The sequence below is a fragment of the Crotalus tigris genome, unplaced genomic scaffold (genome assembly GCF_016545835.1).
Source record: "Crotalus tigris isolate CLP2741 ecotype Arizona unplaced genomic scaffold, ASM1654583v1 scf7180000018891.247784533:1973344, whole genome shotgun sequence".
NCBI classification, from domain to species: Eukaryota; Metazoa; Chordata; class Lepidosauria; order Squamata; family Viperidae; genus Crotalus; species Crotalus tigris.
In genome coordinates this window covers 960,381-979,781 of record NW_024097260.1, presented here as the reverse complement: position 1 = coordinate 979,781, position 19,401 = coordinate 960,381, and the positions used below count along the sequence as shown (strand labels likewise).

The 19,401-nt window shown below is 43.9% G+C and overlaps 1 protein-coding gene across 2 annotated transcripts in view; it reads right to left on the bottom strand.

Annotated features, from left to right (window-relative positions):
- Nucleotides 1-19,401, bottom strand: part of TMEM132B (transmembrane protein 132B) — a 190,808-nt gene that overhangs the window by 124,826 nt on the left and 46,581 nt on the right. For both annotated transcript variants that reach the window (XM_039357355.1, XM_039357356.1), the window contains exon 2: nt 11,503-12,412. In XM_039357355.1, the coding sequence (XP_039213289.1) occupies nt 11,503-12,412 (910 nt within the window). The remainder of the gene's footprint in view (nt 1-11,502; nt 12,413-19,401) is intronic.

Below are 19,401 nucleotides of genomic sequence, written 5' to 3'. Positions count from 1 at the left end.
CCTCTCTCCCTTTTTCTTGAAGGCCCCAGAAAACCTCCCATTCCAAATTAAGGATTAAAAAAATCAAGGCCATCTAACATATTAAATATTTTAGAAGAGATGACTGATTTTTAATCGAGTTCTAACTAACATTTGGAGGATACGATTACTTTTCCTGATTTACTGATTTTCATTTGTTGCTTTTGATTGTTAGGATTTATTTTTATTTTTTTTTTTTGAGATTTTATTAGTAGTGTTTACTTAATAGATCGATGTATTTGTTTACTAATTGTTTTTAATATGTTACAGTTTAAGCTTTGTTAAAAATGGTTGAATATGATATTCACTCATTATTAGGATCCGGACGGTTGCTTGTTTGTTGAAATATGTGATTGTACCTATCCTTATTTTACCCTAATTCCTTATTCCCTTCCCCTTTCCTTCCACCCCTCCCTTTACCATACCTGTATTGTTCCTATTTTTCCTCACCTATAGAAATTGAATAAAATTTTGTTAAAAAAAAAAATCAAGGCCATCTGTCTGGTGGCAGACCTCTCATTACTGGGGGGGGGGGAGAGGGGAAAGCTTTGCGTACTGCATAATACTTCTTCCTCCCCTTGCTGCCTCGCCGTACACATCTTTCATCCTTTCGGCATAGGGGCTCATGTTGATGAATCTTAATTCATAATACTCCCTCTCCCTCCAGACTCTAGCGATTGGTACAAGCCAGCCCCCTTGTAATACTGGGCGTCTCGCATTAATTTGGTGTAATCTATCGCATGAAGAGAAAACCGCGAAGTGATTCTGTTTTCCACAGTGCTGGACCAGAGAGACCAATGCAAACGAGAGGCTGGTAGTAAATACTGAGCAGGAACAGATAAAGGGAGCCCGGCCTGATTTTTGACCTTGCAAAGCAAGAATACCATCCCTCCTGTACAACAGAAGCTGTGCAGACATCTGGGCTTTTGCTAGTATCTGCTCAGAACTATCATCTTGGGAGTGGGGTTAAACCGTGACAGGAAGAGCTTTCCACTTGGATTAGACCAAAGACCCATCTAACACAGCTTCCCTGGATCCTAGTGGCCATAAAGTGCCTTCAGGACGATCCCAAGCATGGCTAATAGTCATTCCCTTCTTCCAGGGTGGGTCTCCAGGTGGTATTTTGGAGATCCTGCCTCTAAATCTAGAGTTTTGGCCCATCTGTGGACTTCCTTCATTGAAGCTTCTTATTTTTTTTTAAAAAAAAAAAGCAAGCAAATTTGGAACTGTGGGACCATCACCCAAAAGGTCCTGTGGCCTCCAGGTTTTGAGGTTAAACTTCAGATGAAAGCTCTCACCTGGAGAAGTGGGGAAGGAAGGAAGGAAGGAAGGAAGGAAGGAAGGAAGGAAGGAAGGAAGGAAGGATGAAAGGAAGGATTGGAGGGAGGGAGGGAGGGAGGGAGGAAGGAAGGATTGGAGAGTGGGAAGGCAATGGAGGGAGGGAAGGTAGGAAGGAAGGAAGGATTGGAGGGAGGGAGGATAATGGAGGGAGGGAAGAAAGGAAGGAAGGATTGGAGGGAGGGAGGGTAATGGAGGGAGGGAAGAAAGGAAGGAAGGATTGGAGGGAGGGAGGGAAGGAGGGTAATGGAGGGAGGGAGGGTAATGGAGGGAAGGAAGGAAGGAAGGAAGGAAGGGAAGAAGGTTCCAAGACTTGCCTCTTTCTGAAAAGTGAAGAAAAGACGACAACCACCTGCATCCACCTTCCTTTTTTTTTCCCCAACCGAAGCCAGCCCTTCCCTCTACCTCCCGATAGAGTCAAATCCGTGGCAAGAGGACAAATTACCCTCTAAGATCCAAGGCCCATTATTCATGTAGTTTTACAGCCCCCTGCCAGCCAACACCAAAGAGACAACTCCCCTACAGCATCTCGTAAAAGATGACTTAGCCCCCCCACCCCCACCCCCACCCAAGAAAGCCATTTGCATTTTTATCGTTTCCGTTTCGCCTCATCCTGGATGCAGGCTGCATTATATATTTATAACCGCTGAACGGTTCCAGCCAAGGAGAGTTTGCAAACCGTGTCTGCGTGTTCATTAACATTCCAAATATTTGACTATTATTCCGTACACCCTGGTCTGCTCACTGTAGAAGAGCATCCTAATGGATCTTGTGTGCCTTGGAATGCTCCCAGCAGGGACAGCACTTTTTCTTTCTTTCTTTTTTCCCATTTCCCCTGTCAATATATTAATTTCCCAGATTTTATTTTAAATATGGAAGCGCCCAAGCATTAACAACACGAGAGATACCAGTTTGATTCATCTCCTTCCAATGCGATGGGGGGGGGAGGGAGGGACTGGTACTCTGGGTGTATTTTTCATTGCAAAGTTTACAGACAAGGAGATCGATGGCGTCCTTGCCTCTAGTTCTCATTAACTCTGCAATCTATGGTCGTGCCCTAGAGAGAGACGTGGCCTTTGGTGTAGAAATATTTTTCAAGCCAAGTAACTCAGTGGGACAAACATTTGAGGAGTGTGCGTGATGTGAAGGTCATGCCGTGACCTTTTGGGCTGAAATGGGATTATGACATCCGGTGGCTGGAATTCCCTAAGGTGTGTTATATGGGTTTGGAGGAGAAGGAGGGAGTTGGAAAGAACATAAGAAGAAGGAGAAGAGGAGGAGGGGGAGGGGGAGAAGCAGGAGGAGAGCAGGAGAAGGAAAGCAGGAGGAGAGCAGGAGAAGGAGAAGGAGAAGAAGCAGGAGAAGGAGAAGGAGAAGGAGGAGAAGGAGAGCAGGAGAAGGAGAAGAAGGAGAAGGAGACCAGGAGAAGGAGAAGCAGGAGGAGGAGGAGGAGAAGAAGGAGGAGGAGGAGGAGGAGGAGGAGGAGGAGGAGGAGGAGGAGGAGGAAGAGGAGAAGGAGAGCAGGAGGAGGAGGAGAAGAAGAAGGAGAAGGAGAAGCAGAAGCAGAAGTAGGAAAAGGAGAGCAGGAGAAGGAGGAGGAGAAGCAGGAGAAGCAGGAGGACAGCAGGAGAAGAAGGAGAAGGAAAGCAGGAGGAGATGGAGGAAGAGGAGGAGGAGGTGGAGGAGGAGGAGGAGGAGGAGAAGAAGAAGGAGGAGGAGGAGGAGGAGAGCAGGAGAAGCAGGAAAAGAAGAAGGAGAAGGAGGAGAAGGACAGCAGGAGGAGAAGGAGAAGGAGGAGGAGAAGAAGGAGAAGCAGGAGGAGGACAGCAGGAGAAGGAGAAGAAGGAGAAGCAGGAGGAGAAGGAGAAGAAGAAGAAGAAGAATTTCTTTTGCTGGTCTTGCGCGTTGTGATGGGCACCCGGGACCAAAGACACAAACCCCACTGCCTACTTTGCAGTATGTTAAAGCAATAAACATCTGCCGAGGAGACTGATTAATGGGCCCTTCCTTTGCTTTGACCATTAATCAAAAGGCATTTACTGAGAAACGGCTACAACCCCATAGATTATTTCTATTACATGAGAAGGAAAGGAAGGTGGGGACTCAAATCCCCCAGCTATGCAAAGGAGGAGGAATGCGTAGGGGAAGAGAATAAAGCGAGCTTTCTAACAGCAAGACAAGCCTGACAGCTGCCTTAGTCAGCAGCCCAAACTTTGCAACTGGATGGTTTTCGCTGATGTTGACAGGCTTTTCATCTTCCACTGATAAATATTTGTTGGGGAAAGTGCCAGGGCATGTCAAAGTAAATTGTTGTGTCTGGAGAACGGGCACCCTCCTCGCCGCCCTTCTTGGGATGTGGGTCATTTGGCTATTTGGTTGAGTTGGCCATTTCTGTCAGCCGGGTCCACAGGCCAAGGGTTCAAGTGTACTGACTTATTACTGAAACCTAGGCATGGGAATCTCCTCGACTAAGGATTTGCACCTGGGCAAACCAGATAAGTTTCAACGGCATTCAAGGAGGGCTGGATCATGTCCTCTTGTGACTACGTAGAGATTCTAAGCTGATTTCTCGTTTGACTCCTCATTCTGGCTCTGCCAGTCTCTCTCCTACTTCCCCAGGGCCAGAAGGACACAGCCAGGGGGAGAAGTTTAGAGTCTCTAAGCAGCCACAAGAGGACAAGGTCCCACCCTGCCCCGAATGTCATTGAACCTTATCTAGTTTTACCTAGGTGCAAACTCTTGGTTGAGAAGATTCCTATGCTTACGGTTTAAGAATAGAATATAGAATAGAATAGAATAGAATAGAATAGAATAGAATAGAATAGAATAGAATAGAATAGAATAGAATAGAATACGGAATGGGATGGGATGGGATGGGATGGGATGGGATAGAATAGAATAGAATAGAATAGAATAGAATAGAATAGAATAGAATAGAATAGAATAGAATAGAATAGAATAGAAGAAAATACAGAATAGAATAGAATAGAATAGAATAGAATAGAATAGAATAGAATAGAATAGAATAGAATAGAATAGAATAGCTGGAAGGGACCTTGGAGGTCTTCTAGTCCAGCCCCCTGCTCGAGCAGGAGAATCTATACCATCTCAGACAAGTGACTGTCTAGTCTCTTCTTAAAGCTCTTCAGTGATGGAGCGCCCACGATTCCTGTTCCACTGGTTAATTGTCCTCACTGTCAGGAAGTTTCTCTTAATTCCAGGTTGCTTCTCTCTTTGATCAGTTTCCAACCATTGTTTCCCATCCTGCCCTCTGGTGCTTTGGAGAACAATGTGACCCCCTCTGCCTTGTGGCAGCCCCTCAGATACTGGAACACTGCTATCATGTCTCCCCTATTTCTTCTTTTCTTCAGACTAGCCAAACCCAAGTCCTGCAGCCGTTCTTCATATGTTTTAGCCTCCAGGCCTTGGATCATCTTAGTTGCTCTTCTCTGAATTTTTTCCAAACTCTCAACATCTTTTTTGTAGTATGGTGACCAAAATTGGTTGCAGTATTCCAGGTGTGGTCTTACTAAGGCTTTATTAAAGTGGTACTAACACTTCGCATGATCTTGATTGTATGCCTCTCTTTATACAACCCAGAATGGTATTAACTTTTTCGGGCTGCTGCTGCACGCGGCTGGCTCATGATCAAGTGATCCTACACTAGGACCCCAAGGTCCCCCAAGGTTTTGATCAATAAATCAGCAATTTTGAAGCTGATTTTGACCTGGTTCTTTGTGCCTGACGGGAAGCTTGCTATTGAACTGAAAACCATACATTTTGAGCATGATGTGTTGTCCCGACACCCAGATTAGAGTTGTGTGACTGCAGGATGCAAAGAGGCAAACCGCCTGCCATTCTGAGCACGGGAGGGGAGGGGAGGGGAGGGAGAGGGAGAGGGAGGTTGTCATTCCTACCCCTGCAGCAAGATCTGGGGAGGGTGGAGAGACAATAAATATTTTTTTTTTAAAAAAAGCTTTTTTTTCCGGTAGAGAAAGTAACAACAAAAGGAGCAGAAGAACCCTTGGCTGTAACTGAGAAGTGACATCTGTCAATACAATCGAGTGTGAAGCCTGCCATTTCCTGGGAAACAGTTCTACGTCTTTTACAGGTCTTGCGTCTGCTTTGCTTCTGTTGCTTTCTTTTTCTTATTACTCATAAAAATACCGTTCTCCTGTATCCTTGGAGCCAGCCATGCACAAACAAGCTGAGCTGTAGGGCTTATATGCATGGATGATATTTCAGATGTATATACTCAGCTTTTTCAAAAAAACGTACATGTCCAGACATGCATTATTTGTTGTTGTTGTTGTTGTTAGCTGGGCAGTCGTGTCCAACCCATCGGGACCCCATGGACAATGTTCCTCCAGGCCTTCCTGTCCTCTACCATCTTCTGGAGTCCATTGAAGCTCACGCCTCCTGCTTCAGTGACTCCATCCAGCCACCTCCTTCGGTCATCCCCTTCTTCTCTTGCCCTCCATCTTTCCCAGCGTCAGGCTCTTCTCCAGGGAGTCCTTCCTTCTCATTAGGTGGCCAAAGTCCTTGAGTTGCAACTTCAGGATCTGGCCTTCTAAAGAGTAGTCGGGGTTGATCTCCTCCAGGACTGACTGGTTGGATTGCCTTGCAGTCCAGGGGACTCGCAGGAGTCTTCTCCAGCACCGGAGTTCAAAGGCCTCCATTCTTTGGCGCTCAGCCTTTCTTATGGTCCAACTTTCCCAGCCATATGCTGCAACTGGGAAAACCATGGCCTGGACTATATGGACTTTTGTTGGCAGGGTGATGTCTCTGCTTTTTAGTACGCTGTCTAGATTTGCCATAGCTTTCCTCCCCAGGAGCAAGCATCTTTTAATTTCTTGACTGCAGTCCCCATCTGCAGTGATCTTGGAGCCCAGGAAGATAAAATCTGCCACTACCTCCATTTCTTCCCCATTTGCCAGGAATTGAGAGAGCCGGATGTGAAAAAGTTTGCTAAAACAAGGCAACCATTTTGCAACATTTAACCTGAGAAGTTTGGGTACCAAAAGGTAGACGGGTAGTCCTCAATCTGCAACCGTTCGCTTAGTGACTGTTCAAAGTTACAACGGTACTGAAAAAATGACCGACGGCTGCTTTTCTCACCTGTGACCGTTCCAGCATCTCCTGTGGTCACGTGGTTAACATTTGGACGCTGGAGAACCGACTCACGTTTATGACGGTCGCCGTGTCCCGGGGTCACGTGACCGTCTTTGGCGATCTTCTGACAAGCCAAGTCAACGGGGGGAAGCCAGATTCACTTAACATCCTGGGTTGCCAACTTATCAACTGCGGCGATTCGCTTCACAGCCGTGGCAAGAAAAGTCATAAAATGGAGCAAGACTCCCTTAACAAATTTCTCGTTTAGCAACCTATATTTGGGGCTCAAAGGTGGTCGTAAATTGAAGACTACCTGTATTAAAAATGTTTCTTTTTCCCATTTTTAGGAAAAGGAGAAAATAAAAACAACAGCAGGCCTGTTTTTGTACTTTCAAAACCCTATCTTTCGAAATCTCAAGCAGACAAGGACCTAAGAGGAACTGAATTTAAAGGAAGGAAGGAAGGAAGGAAGGAAGGAAGGAAGGAAGGAAGGAAGGAAGGAAGGAAGGAAGGAGGGAGGGAGGGAAGTGAGGGAGGGAGGGAGGGAGGCAGGGAAGGAAGGAAGGGAGGGGGAAGGAGGGAGGGAGGAAGGAAGGAAGGAAGGAAGGAGAAAGAAAGAAAGAAGAGAGAGAAAGGGAGGGAGGGAGGGAAGGAAGGAAGAAAAAGAGAGAGAGAGAGGAAGGGAGGGAGGGAGAGAAGGAAGGAAGAAAGAAAGAAAAAGAGAGGAAGGGAGGGAGGGAGGGAGGGAGGGAGGAAAGGAAGGAAGGAAGGAAGGAAGGAAGGAAGGAAGGAAGGAAGGAAGGAAGGAAGGACCCTGAATAGCAAATCTCTTTCTAGCTATTCAGCATCTAAAACATATTTGCTATTTGAGGTTTCTTCCATGCCTTTTTTGCATCTTTCATCCTTTCACTTCACTAAAAAAAAATAAAGTTTGGTGAGATATTTCTGCCTAAAGACCATGATGAGAAAACAAAACTAAGGACATATTCCAAAGATAGATTTTTGCACTGTAGGGAAATAGACACAGGGGGAAAACCGTGCCCTATTTTGATTCATAAATTCACGTTACTCAGAATGGAATATATTATGCCCCACTTACAAGCCAACGTGATTAAAAACAATCAGTTATATTTGGGGGAAGCAAGAGAGAAGGCAGGCCCATCTATCTGACCAAAAGACAAGAGAAATTTTATATATAAAATACCCCCTGGTCTTTAAACTCATTACTACGGGACTGAAAACAAATCAGTAGAGCAAGTAAGAAAACTTGTATGCATTTGATGCTAGAGGTACCATGACATTTATTTCCCTCTATGTCCTTCGGTGCCAGATGTATAAACTCCAAATCAAATCAATTAATCACGATCGAGTTAATAATACGGAAAAGCCTCAGGAGAAATGCTGGTTTACTCACTCTTTTTGTGCAGCCAATTTAAAGACTTTGGACAAATCTCAATAATTAGATTTTACTGGTCAAAACTGAGCGTTAGGCAGTCACCACGGTGTCCCTGGCTTGTACCGATGGCATCTCAAAGGTGTTTTTCCAAAAAGCAACTGGACTTCCTTTGTTTTTATTTGAAGATGTTTTGCTTGTCATCCAAGAAGCTTCATCGGTTTTGGCGGGTTCTGAAGCTTCTCGGACGAGAAGCGAAATGTCTTCAAATTAAAACAAAAGAAGTCCAGTTGCCTTTTGGGGGGGAAAAAAAACACCTTTGAGACAACCATGATCTGAATGACTGAGAATCTCCATAGATATATTGAGATGGTCTCCTAACTTGAGATCTACTAATGGCGACTACGTTAGACACGTTTTTCATTAACAAACAAGGGAGAAATAATGAAAGGACAAGAAAAGGAGAGCCTTATGCTGGATGCAGAAATGAAAAGGAAAACCATCTAATGACAGAAGGGCAGACTGAGAGCGTCAACGTAAAAAAAAAAGAGGCTACATTTTATAGATATTCAAACGAGGGACCTTATCTTCTAAATTGCCAAGAGGAAACACAAGCATGTTTTTCAAGGAAGCCATGAAAATGGGGTCACGATCATTAAAGGATGCTGACTTAATCAAGAAGATCTTTTTTTATTTTTAGGAGGTCTCTCTTTTGTCGAGACGAGTCTTACCATTACGTTAATCAAGCAGCTATCAAGTTACTCGGCTTTCTTCTGACGATTTCGATAAAGCCGAGTTGTGTTTCTACGGGTTTGGTTTGCGGGACTTAAATGAAAACCGTTCCATTGGATTTGACCTACTTTGAAAGACGAGGGTCATCGGAAGTAAAGGTAAGTCCTTGACTTACGAGCACAAATGAGCCCAAAGTTTCTGTCGCTAAGTGAAACACTGGTTAAGTGAGTTTTGCTCCATTTTACCACCTTGCTTGCAACAGTTATTCAATGAATCCTTGCAGTTGTTCAGTTAGTAACGTGGTTGTTAAGTGAATCTGGCTCCTCCCCGTTGACTTGGGTTGGCAGAAAGTCGCAAAAGGGGAGTCACATGACCCTAGGACACCGCAACCCTCATAAATACGAGCCCTTTGCCAAGCATCCCAATTTTAATCACATGATCGTGGAAATGCTGCAATGGTCGTAAATGTGAAAAATGGTCATAAATCATTTTTTTCAGTGCTGTTGTAACTTTGAACAGTCACTAAATGAACTGTTGTAAGTCAAGGACTACCTATATCAGAGATGGTGAAACCTTTAGAGATTGAGTGCCCAAACTGCAACCCAAAACCCACTTATGCATCGTCGAGTGCCGGATGGGTATGGCCCATTGGCTAGGCGTGGCCCATTGGCTGGGTGTGGCCAATTGGGTGGGTGTGGCTGTGGTAGTAATGGCAGACTGGGTGGGACTCAAAAGTTCAATCAATCAATTCCAATTTTGCAAGATCTTTTTTTTCCCACAAGAAGTTGAAATTGACTGATTGAACATTATTTTTTTTTTTTGCACACGGCGGCGGAGGCCTAAAGCGAAAAGGTTTTATAAAACCCAGCTAAAGGCCTAGGACTGGGGCGATGGCGCGCGTGCCATAGGTTCGCCACCACTGACCTATATTAATATGATTTATTTGTTGATGATTAATTGGCCTGTTTATTGTCAGCTGCCCACCTAAAAGCTACTTCTCCTTTCTAGATATTGCTCATAAAGTGCTTTTTTTAGTGCCATTGTAACTGCAAACAGACACTAAACAAGCTGTTGTAACTTGGGGAGTACCTGCACATCTAAATAGTAAGCTCAGGGATAGCTCCTGCGGACATAGATCTACCCCTGCAGAGCCCAGAGATTATATCTCATGTTTTGGCGATTAATTTCAAAAGAAAGTTAACACTGAACAAGCTTTCAAATTCATAGCTACAACAGGTTCTTCATCTTTTTATAAATCTGGAATTCAGAGCAGACAAGTAGTTGAATACTGTGGCATAACCCTCCAGGGAAACAGTCAGCGACAACATGGGTTTTTTTTAGAATAGAATAGAAGAATAGAGTAGAGTAGAGTAGAGTAGAGTAGAGTAGAGCAGAGTAGAGCAGAATAGAATAGAATAGAATAGAATAGAATAGAATAGAATAGAATAGAATAGAATAGAATAGAATAGAATAGAATATAGAACTGGGATCTTGGAGGTCTTCTAGTCCAACCCTCTACTCAAGCAGGAGAACCTATACCATCTCAGACAAGTGACTGTCCAGTTTCTTCTTAAAAACCTCCAGTGATTGGTGAGCCAGTTTCATTGGACACCTGGGAAACTATTTGGGTGAGAAATGTCAAATTTACTCAAGCACAGAATCTAAGGGAGAATTTTTATAAAATGTTTTATAGATGGCACCTTGATCCACAAAAAATGTCTTACATGTACCCTGACGTGCAACCTAAATGTTGGAGATGTGGTTATAAGGAGGCTTCCTATTATCATATTTGGTGGTCATGTAGAGAGATAAAAGCATTTTGGATCAAAATATGGTGGAATATCCAGAGAATTTTTAGAAGGAGGGTAAAATTTACTCCGCAATTATTTTTGTTAGGTATTGTTACAGATTGTGATACAAAGGAGGTTGTATTGATGTTAAACTTGATCACAGCCGCGAGGCTGTTAATTGGACAATATTGGAAGAAGGAATCTTTGCCTACATTGCAGGAATGGTTTTTTAAAGTAGCTTATCTGGCAGAAATGGCAAAGATTTCGGCTTTCTTAAAGCAACAAACGCAAGAGAAGTTTTTTGCTATCTGGGACAAATGGATAAAATTTATACAATTTAGATTGGGTATACAAAAATATTATATAGCTTTTTCATAAGTTTTATTTTTATATATATTATAGATATCTTTTTTATATATATAAATATAAAGTTTTTAATTTAATTTTTATTTTTTTTTTTTTTTTTATTATTATTATTATTTCTTAAGCCTATATTCTGCTCTGGGAAGCTCAGGGGGGGGGAAGGGAGGGTTTTTGGGAGGGGTGTGGGGTGGGGGTTTTTTTTATATGTATTGTTTAATTTTTTTTTCTTTTGTATATGTTGTTTTTTGTTCTGTATTGTTCTTGTTTTTTTTTTTAAAATTTAAAAAAATTTTAAAAAAAAAAAAAAAAAAAAAAAAAAAAAAAAAAACCTCCAGTGATGAAGCACCCACAATTTCTGAAGGCAACTTCTGTTCCACTGATTGATTGTCCTCACTGTCAGGAAGTTTCTCCTTAATTCCAGGTTGTTTCTCTCTTTGGTCAGTTTCCAACCATTGTTTCTTGTCCTGCCCTCTGGGTGCTTTGGAGAACAACCTGACCCCCTCTGCCTTGTGGCAGCCCCTCAGATATTGGAACACTGGTATCATGTCTCCCCTATTTCTTTTTTTCTTTAGACTAGCCAAACCCAAGTCCTGCAGCCGTTCTTCGTCTGTTTTAGCCTCCAGGCCTTTGATCATCTTTTGATGACCTTGGCTGCTTTGGTTCAACCCAATAATTACCAATCCACCACGGGCCTTTGATTCTTTTGGTTTCTAATAGCACGGCTCAATTTCTAAAGCACATACTTCTAACACTTACCTTAGTGTAAACTGATCTGCTAGAGAGCCACTGGCGAGAGAGACATGGAACATGACAAGATCTCCTTCCTTGACCGGGCTAAGTGGCAGACAGAGGAACAGGTTATTGTCAAGCTTTAGGGACGACTTCTTGACTTTGCCTTGAGTTGGATAAAGAATAACGCTGCCAACTCTTTCCAGCGAGGCCATGGGCCCTTGGGCCTCATCCTGGCCTCCTGGCTGAAGAAAGCTCTCCAGCTCTGGATCTCCTGAAGGACAATCTTCCTCCAGCGCTGCATACATCCAACAGAAAAGGTCCACAGTGATCCCTTCCCAGGAGTCCTCCACCTCTTGATACTCTGAAGACAATGGCGTCAATGGAGTTGACAGCTCCGGGTTGAACCAAGCCGGTGGGAACTCCAGTTCGGCAACGCATAAGCCCAGATGACCTTTCAACCGGCAGTTGCCAACAATGACTCTGTCCTCCCGGGATGCCACCAACTGTACACAAGGTAAGATCTCAGCCGGATCGTGGTCTTCCCAATCTTTGCCAGCCACATAAAACAAAACCTGGACTTTGGGCCTGTTGGCATAGACCGAGCCGTCGAGGAGGCGGGATTGTAACTTCCAATGAAAAGTGAAGCGGTCAGGGAAGCTGAACAGAGGCGAGGTCAGCCAGAGGCTCGGAGGCATAATCTGCTCCACAGCAAAAGGGCCGTAAGTCGCGTTGAAGACAGGCAAGCGGGTGGTTTTGTAAACCAGGAAAGGCTCCGTGCGGGACCGCAAGCTGGCGTTTCTCACAATCTCTTGGTTGGTCTCTTTGAGGAAAAAGGAAGCATCGGTGTTGAAAAGGTGGTAATTCACCGGGAGATAGACCGGCGAGCTGGCGAATCTTTGCAGGCCGTCGACGGTCCCACCTCGGCTCTCCACCACTGCAAGTAAAAGGGAGAGGAGAGAGAAAGGTAATGTAAGGGGTAGGTTTTGTCTTATCCTTCAGACCGTTCCACTCAAGAAGAACGTAAGCCAACAGTTGACTGGCACTTTTTGATAATGTGGGACCTATGATCCAAATCTGTCCCCCAATGCATTATTTGCTATCATTCAAGCCAAAATAACATCCAAGAAGTTGGATGTTATTCTGGAAGGGACCTTGGAGGGCTTCTAGTCCAACCCCTTGCTCAAGTAGGAGACCTTATACCATTTCAGACAAGGGACTGTCTAGTCTCTTCTTAAAAACCTCCAGTGTTGGAGCACCCACAACTTCTGGAGGCAAGTCGTTCCACTGATTAATTGATCTCACTGTTAGGAAGTTTCTCCTTAGTTCTAGGTTGCTTCTCTCCTTGATTCCATCTATTGTTTCTTGTCTCGCCTTCTGGTGCTTTGGAAAATAAGTTGACCCCCTCTTCTTTGTGGCAGCCCCCTAGATATTGGAAAACTGGTATCATGTCACTCCTGATCCTTCTTTTTATTAAACTAGAATGTCCCTAAACTTTTCATTCAACTCTTGCAGTATAAGATCTCCAGGGTTAACCACCACCATCCCAAGGGCTCAGCCCCCTCCCACAAAAAACACACATGTAAAAATATTGTTAACAAATGTCCATCCATCGTGGGCAGCCCATTGGTCACCATGAGCATTGTCAGTTCCTCAGACCAGTCAGGTTATACCAGTAAATTGGGCGAATCTAGTGAAAGAGATGCTGGAGAAGACTCTTGCAAGTCTCCTGGACTGCAAGGCGATCCAACCAGTCAGTCCTAGAGGAGATCAACTCCGACTGCTCTTTAGAAGGCCAGATCCTGAAGTTGAAACTCAAGTACTTTGTCCACCTAATGAGAAGGAAGGACTCACTGGAGAAGACCCTGATACTGGGAAAGATGGAGGGCAAGATAAGAAGGGGATGACAGAGAAGGAGGTGGCTGGATGGAGTCACTGAAGCAGTAGGCGTGAACTTAAATGGACTCCAGAAGATGGCAGAGGACAGGAAGGCCTGGAGGAATGTTGTCCATGGGGTCGCGATGGGTTAGACACGACATCGCAACTAACAACAATGCCAAGAATTAGGGCTTACAGTTCAGAAACCCCAGCCTTCCTTTATTAGCGAGTTCGCTGAGATATATAGTCTTTCTGAAATTTTTGAATCTCTAACGGTGCACCTGACAAGCCTGTGTAACAGGATCTCCGATCTGCTAATTGTTTATGTTAAAAGAGATTCCCTTTTCTTTCCCAAGCTCACAAGTTTGTTCTAATTTTGGGTGACAAATGGAAGGAAGGTCCAAGAATAAAGAGACTTTCAAAGAAGTGTCACGCTGGAGTTCAACAGTGACGCCATAGGGTTTTCAAAATCAAACTGACTTTCCAGCTGGACCGCATCCAAAAGCTTAGAATTAGGTCCTTTCACATCCATTCAAGCATTTCTGGGGAGTTATTTTTTTTAAAAAAAAATCATTTCCAACATTTGAAATGAGGTGACCTATTTCAGAGATGGAATCCAAAGAGTTGGTGTAGATATTGATGGATGGATGGATGGATGGATGGATGGATGGATGGATGGACTGATGGACTGATGGACTGATGGATGGATGGATGGATTGATGGATTGATGGATTGATGGATTGATTTCTTACTTTGGTTCAAACCACTAACTGAAGCAGATCTGTTTTCCAAACCAAACCTTAGGAAACCTGAGGGTCATCTTCTGATTTTATAGAGCTCATGAACTTAGCTGACAGAGGCACTACCTATCAGGGAAAGTATTAAATTAAATTTAAATTATTATTATTTAATTAAAATAAATAGTAGCTCCTAGGGCTGCTAACCACACTTTACCTATTTATTGTATTTCCCACCTTTATATTGTGTCTTTCTGCTAGAGCAGAGGTGGCTCCTTTATGACTAATATGATGGCTCCTTTATGTCTTGTGGACTTCAACTCCCAGAATTCCTGAGCCAGCATGGCTAGCTCAGGTATTCTGGGAGTTGAAGTCCACAAGTCATAAAAGGGACATCGTTCCCCACCCCTACGCTAGAGAAATCAAATTGACACCCCTAGATGGGGAAATTCTTTTTGATATTATCCTGACAATGATAATCTTGGTATTTGTTGTGATTAGTGTCCTCAATATCTCCAACACTGAGGAGAGATCCAAAGCCAGGATTCTCCGCTCCAATAAACCACTATAAACCCTCATTTGAATGAGCCATTTGGTGAGATGGCATCTCCGTTTCTAAATGACTATTAACCCCCCCCAAAAAAACACATTGCTTGCATCAATTAATATCACTGGCACCATGAGATAATACAACAAATAACACACTTTGCATTGCTGTTACCATGGTGTAATTACTCCAATGATGCAATCTGTGACATTTGGACCACAGTGTCTTGACCCCACATGCCATAAAGTGACACGAATGACATAAGATTGATATAAACAACATAAAGCATCCAGACAGACTTCATCGGTTAAATGAGGGCAGCTTTCCAATGGAAGACTTGTCCATTGTATACCAAGCCCCCTTAACCGACATCCATTAACTAAGAATTCTGGGGATGGGGAGGAAATAGCACAACTCAAATTCAGGCACAAAAACCACATTAACAATTCATTGCTATTTATAGAGGCCATGTAAGATATACACCAGGGGTCTTCAAACTTGGCCCTTTTATGACCTGTGGATGCATGCCTGGCTGAGGAATTCTGGGAGTTGAAGTCCACAAGTCATAAAAGGGCCAAGTTTGAAGACCCCTGATAGACACTCTGAACCACTGAATCTCAAATTCAAGTAGATTTCACCCAACTCAAGCCAAACTGCGTCCTGGGAAAACTTTAAACAAGGAAAGGATGAAACAAGGGAAACGAACGAAAAAGGATCATGGTCAGCATCTGTCCTAGATGAAATCATCAGTTCCAACAAGCACATAAATACTTGTGAATGACTAAATGACTAAATTCTATTAGCCAGGAGAAAAGATTCATTTAAATATCAGGTAAAACTCTAATCTGTTGTGGACTGATTTGGGGAGATCCACTCTGTTATTTGTTAGAACCTCTAAATTCAATCCTACAATTGAATGGAGTCTACAGTTGAGACTCAGGCACACTCGGGGTACGATGACTCAACAAGCACACTTCCAAGTCTGGGTTTCAGTGGTGCCTGTAAATCCTTTGCAAAAGCCTACTCCATATTATCTCCACTCACAAGTTTTCTTTTACGGCAACTGAATTTGGGGGAATAAAATAATTTCTTTCTACTACTGAGGGAGAGAAATCTGCAGATGGTTTTTGCTTGGAAGGAGAGAGAGAGCGAGAGCAAGAGAGAAAGAGAGAGAGAGAGGAGAGAAAGAGGGAGAGAGAGAGAAAGAGAAAGAGAGGAAAGGAGAGAGAGAGAGAGAGAAAGCAAGAAAGAAAGAGAGAGAGGAGAAAGAGAGAGAAAGAGAGGAGAGAGAGGAGAAAGAGAGAGAAAGAGAGAGAGGAGAAAGGGAGAGAAAGAGAGGAGAGAGAGAGCGAGAGAGCAAGAGAGAGAGGAGAGAGAAAGAGGGAGAGAAAGAGAAAAAGAGAGGAGAGAGAGAGAAAGAGAAAGAGAGAGAGAGAGGAGAAAGAGAGAGAAAGAGAGGAGAGAGAGAGAGAAAGCAAGAGGAGAGAGAAAGCGAGAGAGATAGGAGAGAGAAAGAGAGGAGAGAAAGAGGGAGAGAGAGAGAAAAAGAGAGGAGAGAGAGAGAAAGAGAGAGGGGGGGAGAAAGGGAGAGAAAGAGAGGAGAGAGAGAGAGAAAGACAGAGAGAGGAGAAAGGGAGAGAAAGAGAGGAGAGAGAGAGAGAAAGAGAAAGAGAGAGAGAGGAAAAAGAGAGAGAAAGAGAGGAGAGAGAGAGAGAAAGAGAAAGAGAGAGAGAGGAGAAAGGGAGAGAGAGGAGAGAGAGAGAGAGAGAGAGAGAGAGAGAGAGAGAAAGAGAGAGAGAGAGAGAGAAACACAAACACACACACTACCAATGGTTTAACAGAGCCGGCACATGTTCTGCTGGGTCAGCAAAGCCCGATTAAGCTTCCTAAATAAGTGATACCCATTAAGCATCAAAACAAATCTTTTCCTAAATCCACCTAAAGAGAAAATGTCACCGTCACTGTCTCGTTTAGCAATTGGCTCCATCCTTGTAATTGCTGGGTTAATCCTTGAGACAATCCCATGCCACATGGAAGAACACTGGTAAATTATGGAGGGAAAAATTGAAATATTCACCTTGACAACTCTTGATGCCTTGGTTGGGGCATCAGCCAAGTACCTGGAAGCAGTGAATAAGGCCCTATTTCAAGAAAGAAGAAAAAGATCTCTTCCTAATCCCTTTCACCAATAAATATATATATATATGCACTTTGGTCTAGCGGTTAATGCACCAGGAGGTAGTGAGTTCTAGTCACACCCTAGTCCTGAAAGCCAGCTGGGGACTTTGGACCAATCACCAGGAGATTATGAGTTCTAGTTCCGCCTTAACCATGAAAGCAGCTGGATGGTTTTGGGTCAATCAGCAGGAGATGGTGAATTAGTCCCACCTCCAATTGTTCACCAGAGCACCAGAGGGAAGGACAAGAAACAAAGGATGGAAACTGACCAAAGAGAGAAGCAACCTGGAATCTCTAAAACATATGAGGAATGGTTGCTGGAATTGGGTATGTCTCAGTTTAATGAAGAGAAGGACGAGGGGGGACATGGTAGCAGCGTTCCAATATCTTAGGGGCTGCCCCACAGAAGAGGGAGTCAAGCTATTCTCCAAAGGACCTGAAGGCAGGACAAGAAACAATGGATGGAAACTGACCAAAGAGAGAAGCAACCTGGAATTAAGGAGAAACTTCCTGACAGTAAGGACAATCAACCAGTGGAACAACTTGCCTCCAGAAATCGTGGGTGCTCTATCACTGGAGATTTTAAAGAAGAGACTAGACAGTCACCTGTCTGAGATGGTGTAGGTTCTCCTGCTTGAGCAGGGGGCTGGACTAGAAGACCTCCAAGGTCCCTTCCAGCTCTACTCTACTCTACTCTACTCTACTCTACTCTACTCTACTCTACTCTACTCTATTCTATTTTATTTTTAAAAGACGCTAGACAGCCACCTGTCTGAAAGGGTATAGGTTCTCCAAGGTCCCTTCCAGCTCTTCTCTTCTCTTCTCTTCTCTTCTCTTCTATTCTATTCTATTCTATTCTATTCTATTCACGAATAAAAGCCAGCTGGGGGAACATTGGGCCAATCTTCAGGAGACAGTGCATTCTGTTTTCATCTTAAGTCAGAAAGTTGGCTAGGTGACTTTGGGCCAGTCCATCTCTCTCAGCCCAACCTACCTCTCAGGGTTGCTGTTCTGAGGAAAATGGGAAGAGGAAGGTGTGTTGGAGATGCTTGCTACCTTGAGTTATTTGTAAAAATAAAAGATGTGATGCAAATAAGTGTTGCTGTTGTTGTTGTTGTTGTTAATTGCGAAGTCGTGTCCGACCCATCGCGACCCCAAATAAGTAAACATCAACAATCCCTCAGATTACATTATTATTCATTTTTTTCTTATTCTTATTCAGGTATTCTATCCTTTTCATGGTCTGGTGTTGCAGTCATCTCTAAAAGAAACCCTCTTCTGTTTTTCTGTTCTATGCTAACAACTCCTCAGCCTACCTCTGGAAAACAAGGTGTGATACTAGCAAACCCCACCATACCACGATTCAAGTCAATGATGTATGATATTTGTCATTTATACAGTGAGGCATCAACCCCCCCAGTGACAGCTGGAGGTTTGTCCCAGAATTTGCCTGCAACTAAACGCGATTTCTGAATATAGCAGCATTTTATGAAGCCCTAGGAAACTTTTTAAGGATGCTATCCATCATCCCTAGGGAGACAGCCCTCCTCCCTTCCAATCCCAATTTGGAGCACGTCTGCATGAATCTCCGTGAAAAAAGCAGCAATTAGATGCGGGCAGAGCGTTAGGAAGCATGGTGACACGTTCATTAAATCACTGGTTATGCTAACAATGGCAGGGCTGAATGGCGAAGATGGAGGACCATCAGTCAAGTCCGTGCAAAAGCCGTCAAAAAGAATCTCCCGTAGGAGAAACATGGAGCAACGTTGCTTTAATCGGCATTAGGACGCTCGGGGTGTAAATGCAGGGAGCAGGGATGCTGTGTTCTCAAGCCAAGACAGGGGGAAACCATAACAGAACTTCGTCCCAAAGCTTCGCCCTCAACCTCTCCTTCTTAAGTTGACTTGCTGGGCCAAGTATCTGCTCTACTTTAGAGCAGGGGGTCTCCAAACCTGGCAACTTTATTTATTATTTTATTTATTTATGAGACTTATATACCGCTTTAAGTGCAAGCACCCTCTAAGCGGTGTACACCAGTAAGCAATGTATATATATATATATTTACATTGCCCCCAACAATCTGGGTCCTCATTTTTACCTACCCCAGAAGGATGGAAGGCTGAGTCAATCTTGAGCCGGTGAGATTTGAACCACTGACCTGCTGAACACAGTCAGCTAAAGTGGCCTGCAGTACTGCACTCTAACTGCTGCGCCAACTTTAAGGCTTGTGGACTTCAACTCCCAGAATTCCTCAGCCAGCATGGACAATTCAGTTGGTAGCCAAGCTGTGACTGAGCAATCAAGCAACCTCTGTACATTACTGCTGTATAGCAACTAGCTAATACCTCTTGACACCTCCCCATCCTATTTGTTGTAGATCAGGCATGTCAAACCCATGACATCATGTGATGTCACGCAACGTATTGGGCCAGTTTTGCCATTGCCGGCAATGGGGTGGGTGCAGCTTCCACGTGACGTGTCTGGCCCGCAGGCCAGCAGATTGACACCCCTGTCGTAGGTGATACTCTATCCTTCTTTTCTTTCCCACAATCTCAACACTGAGACAGGGATCTGCTAGAACAGAGG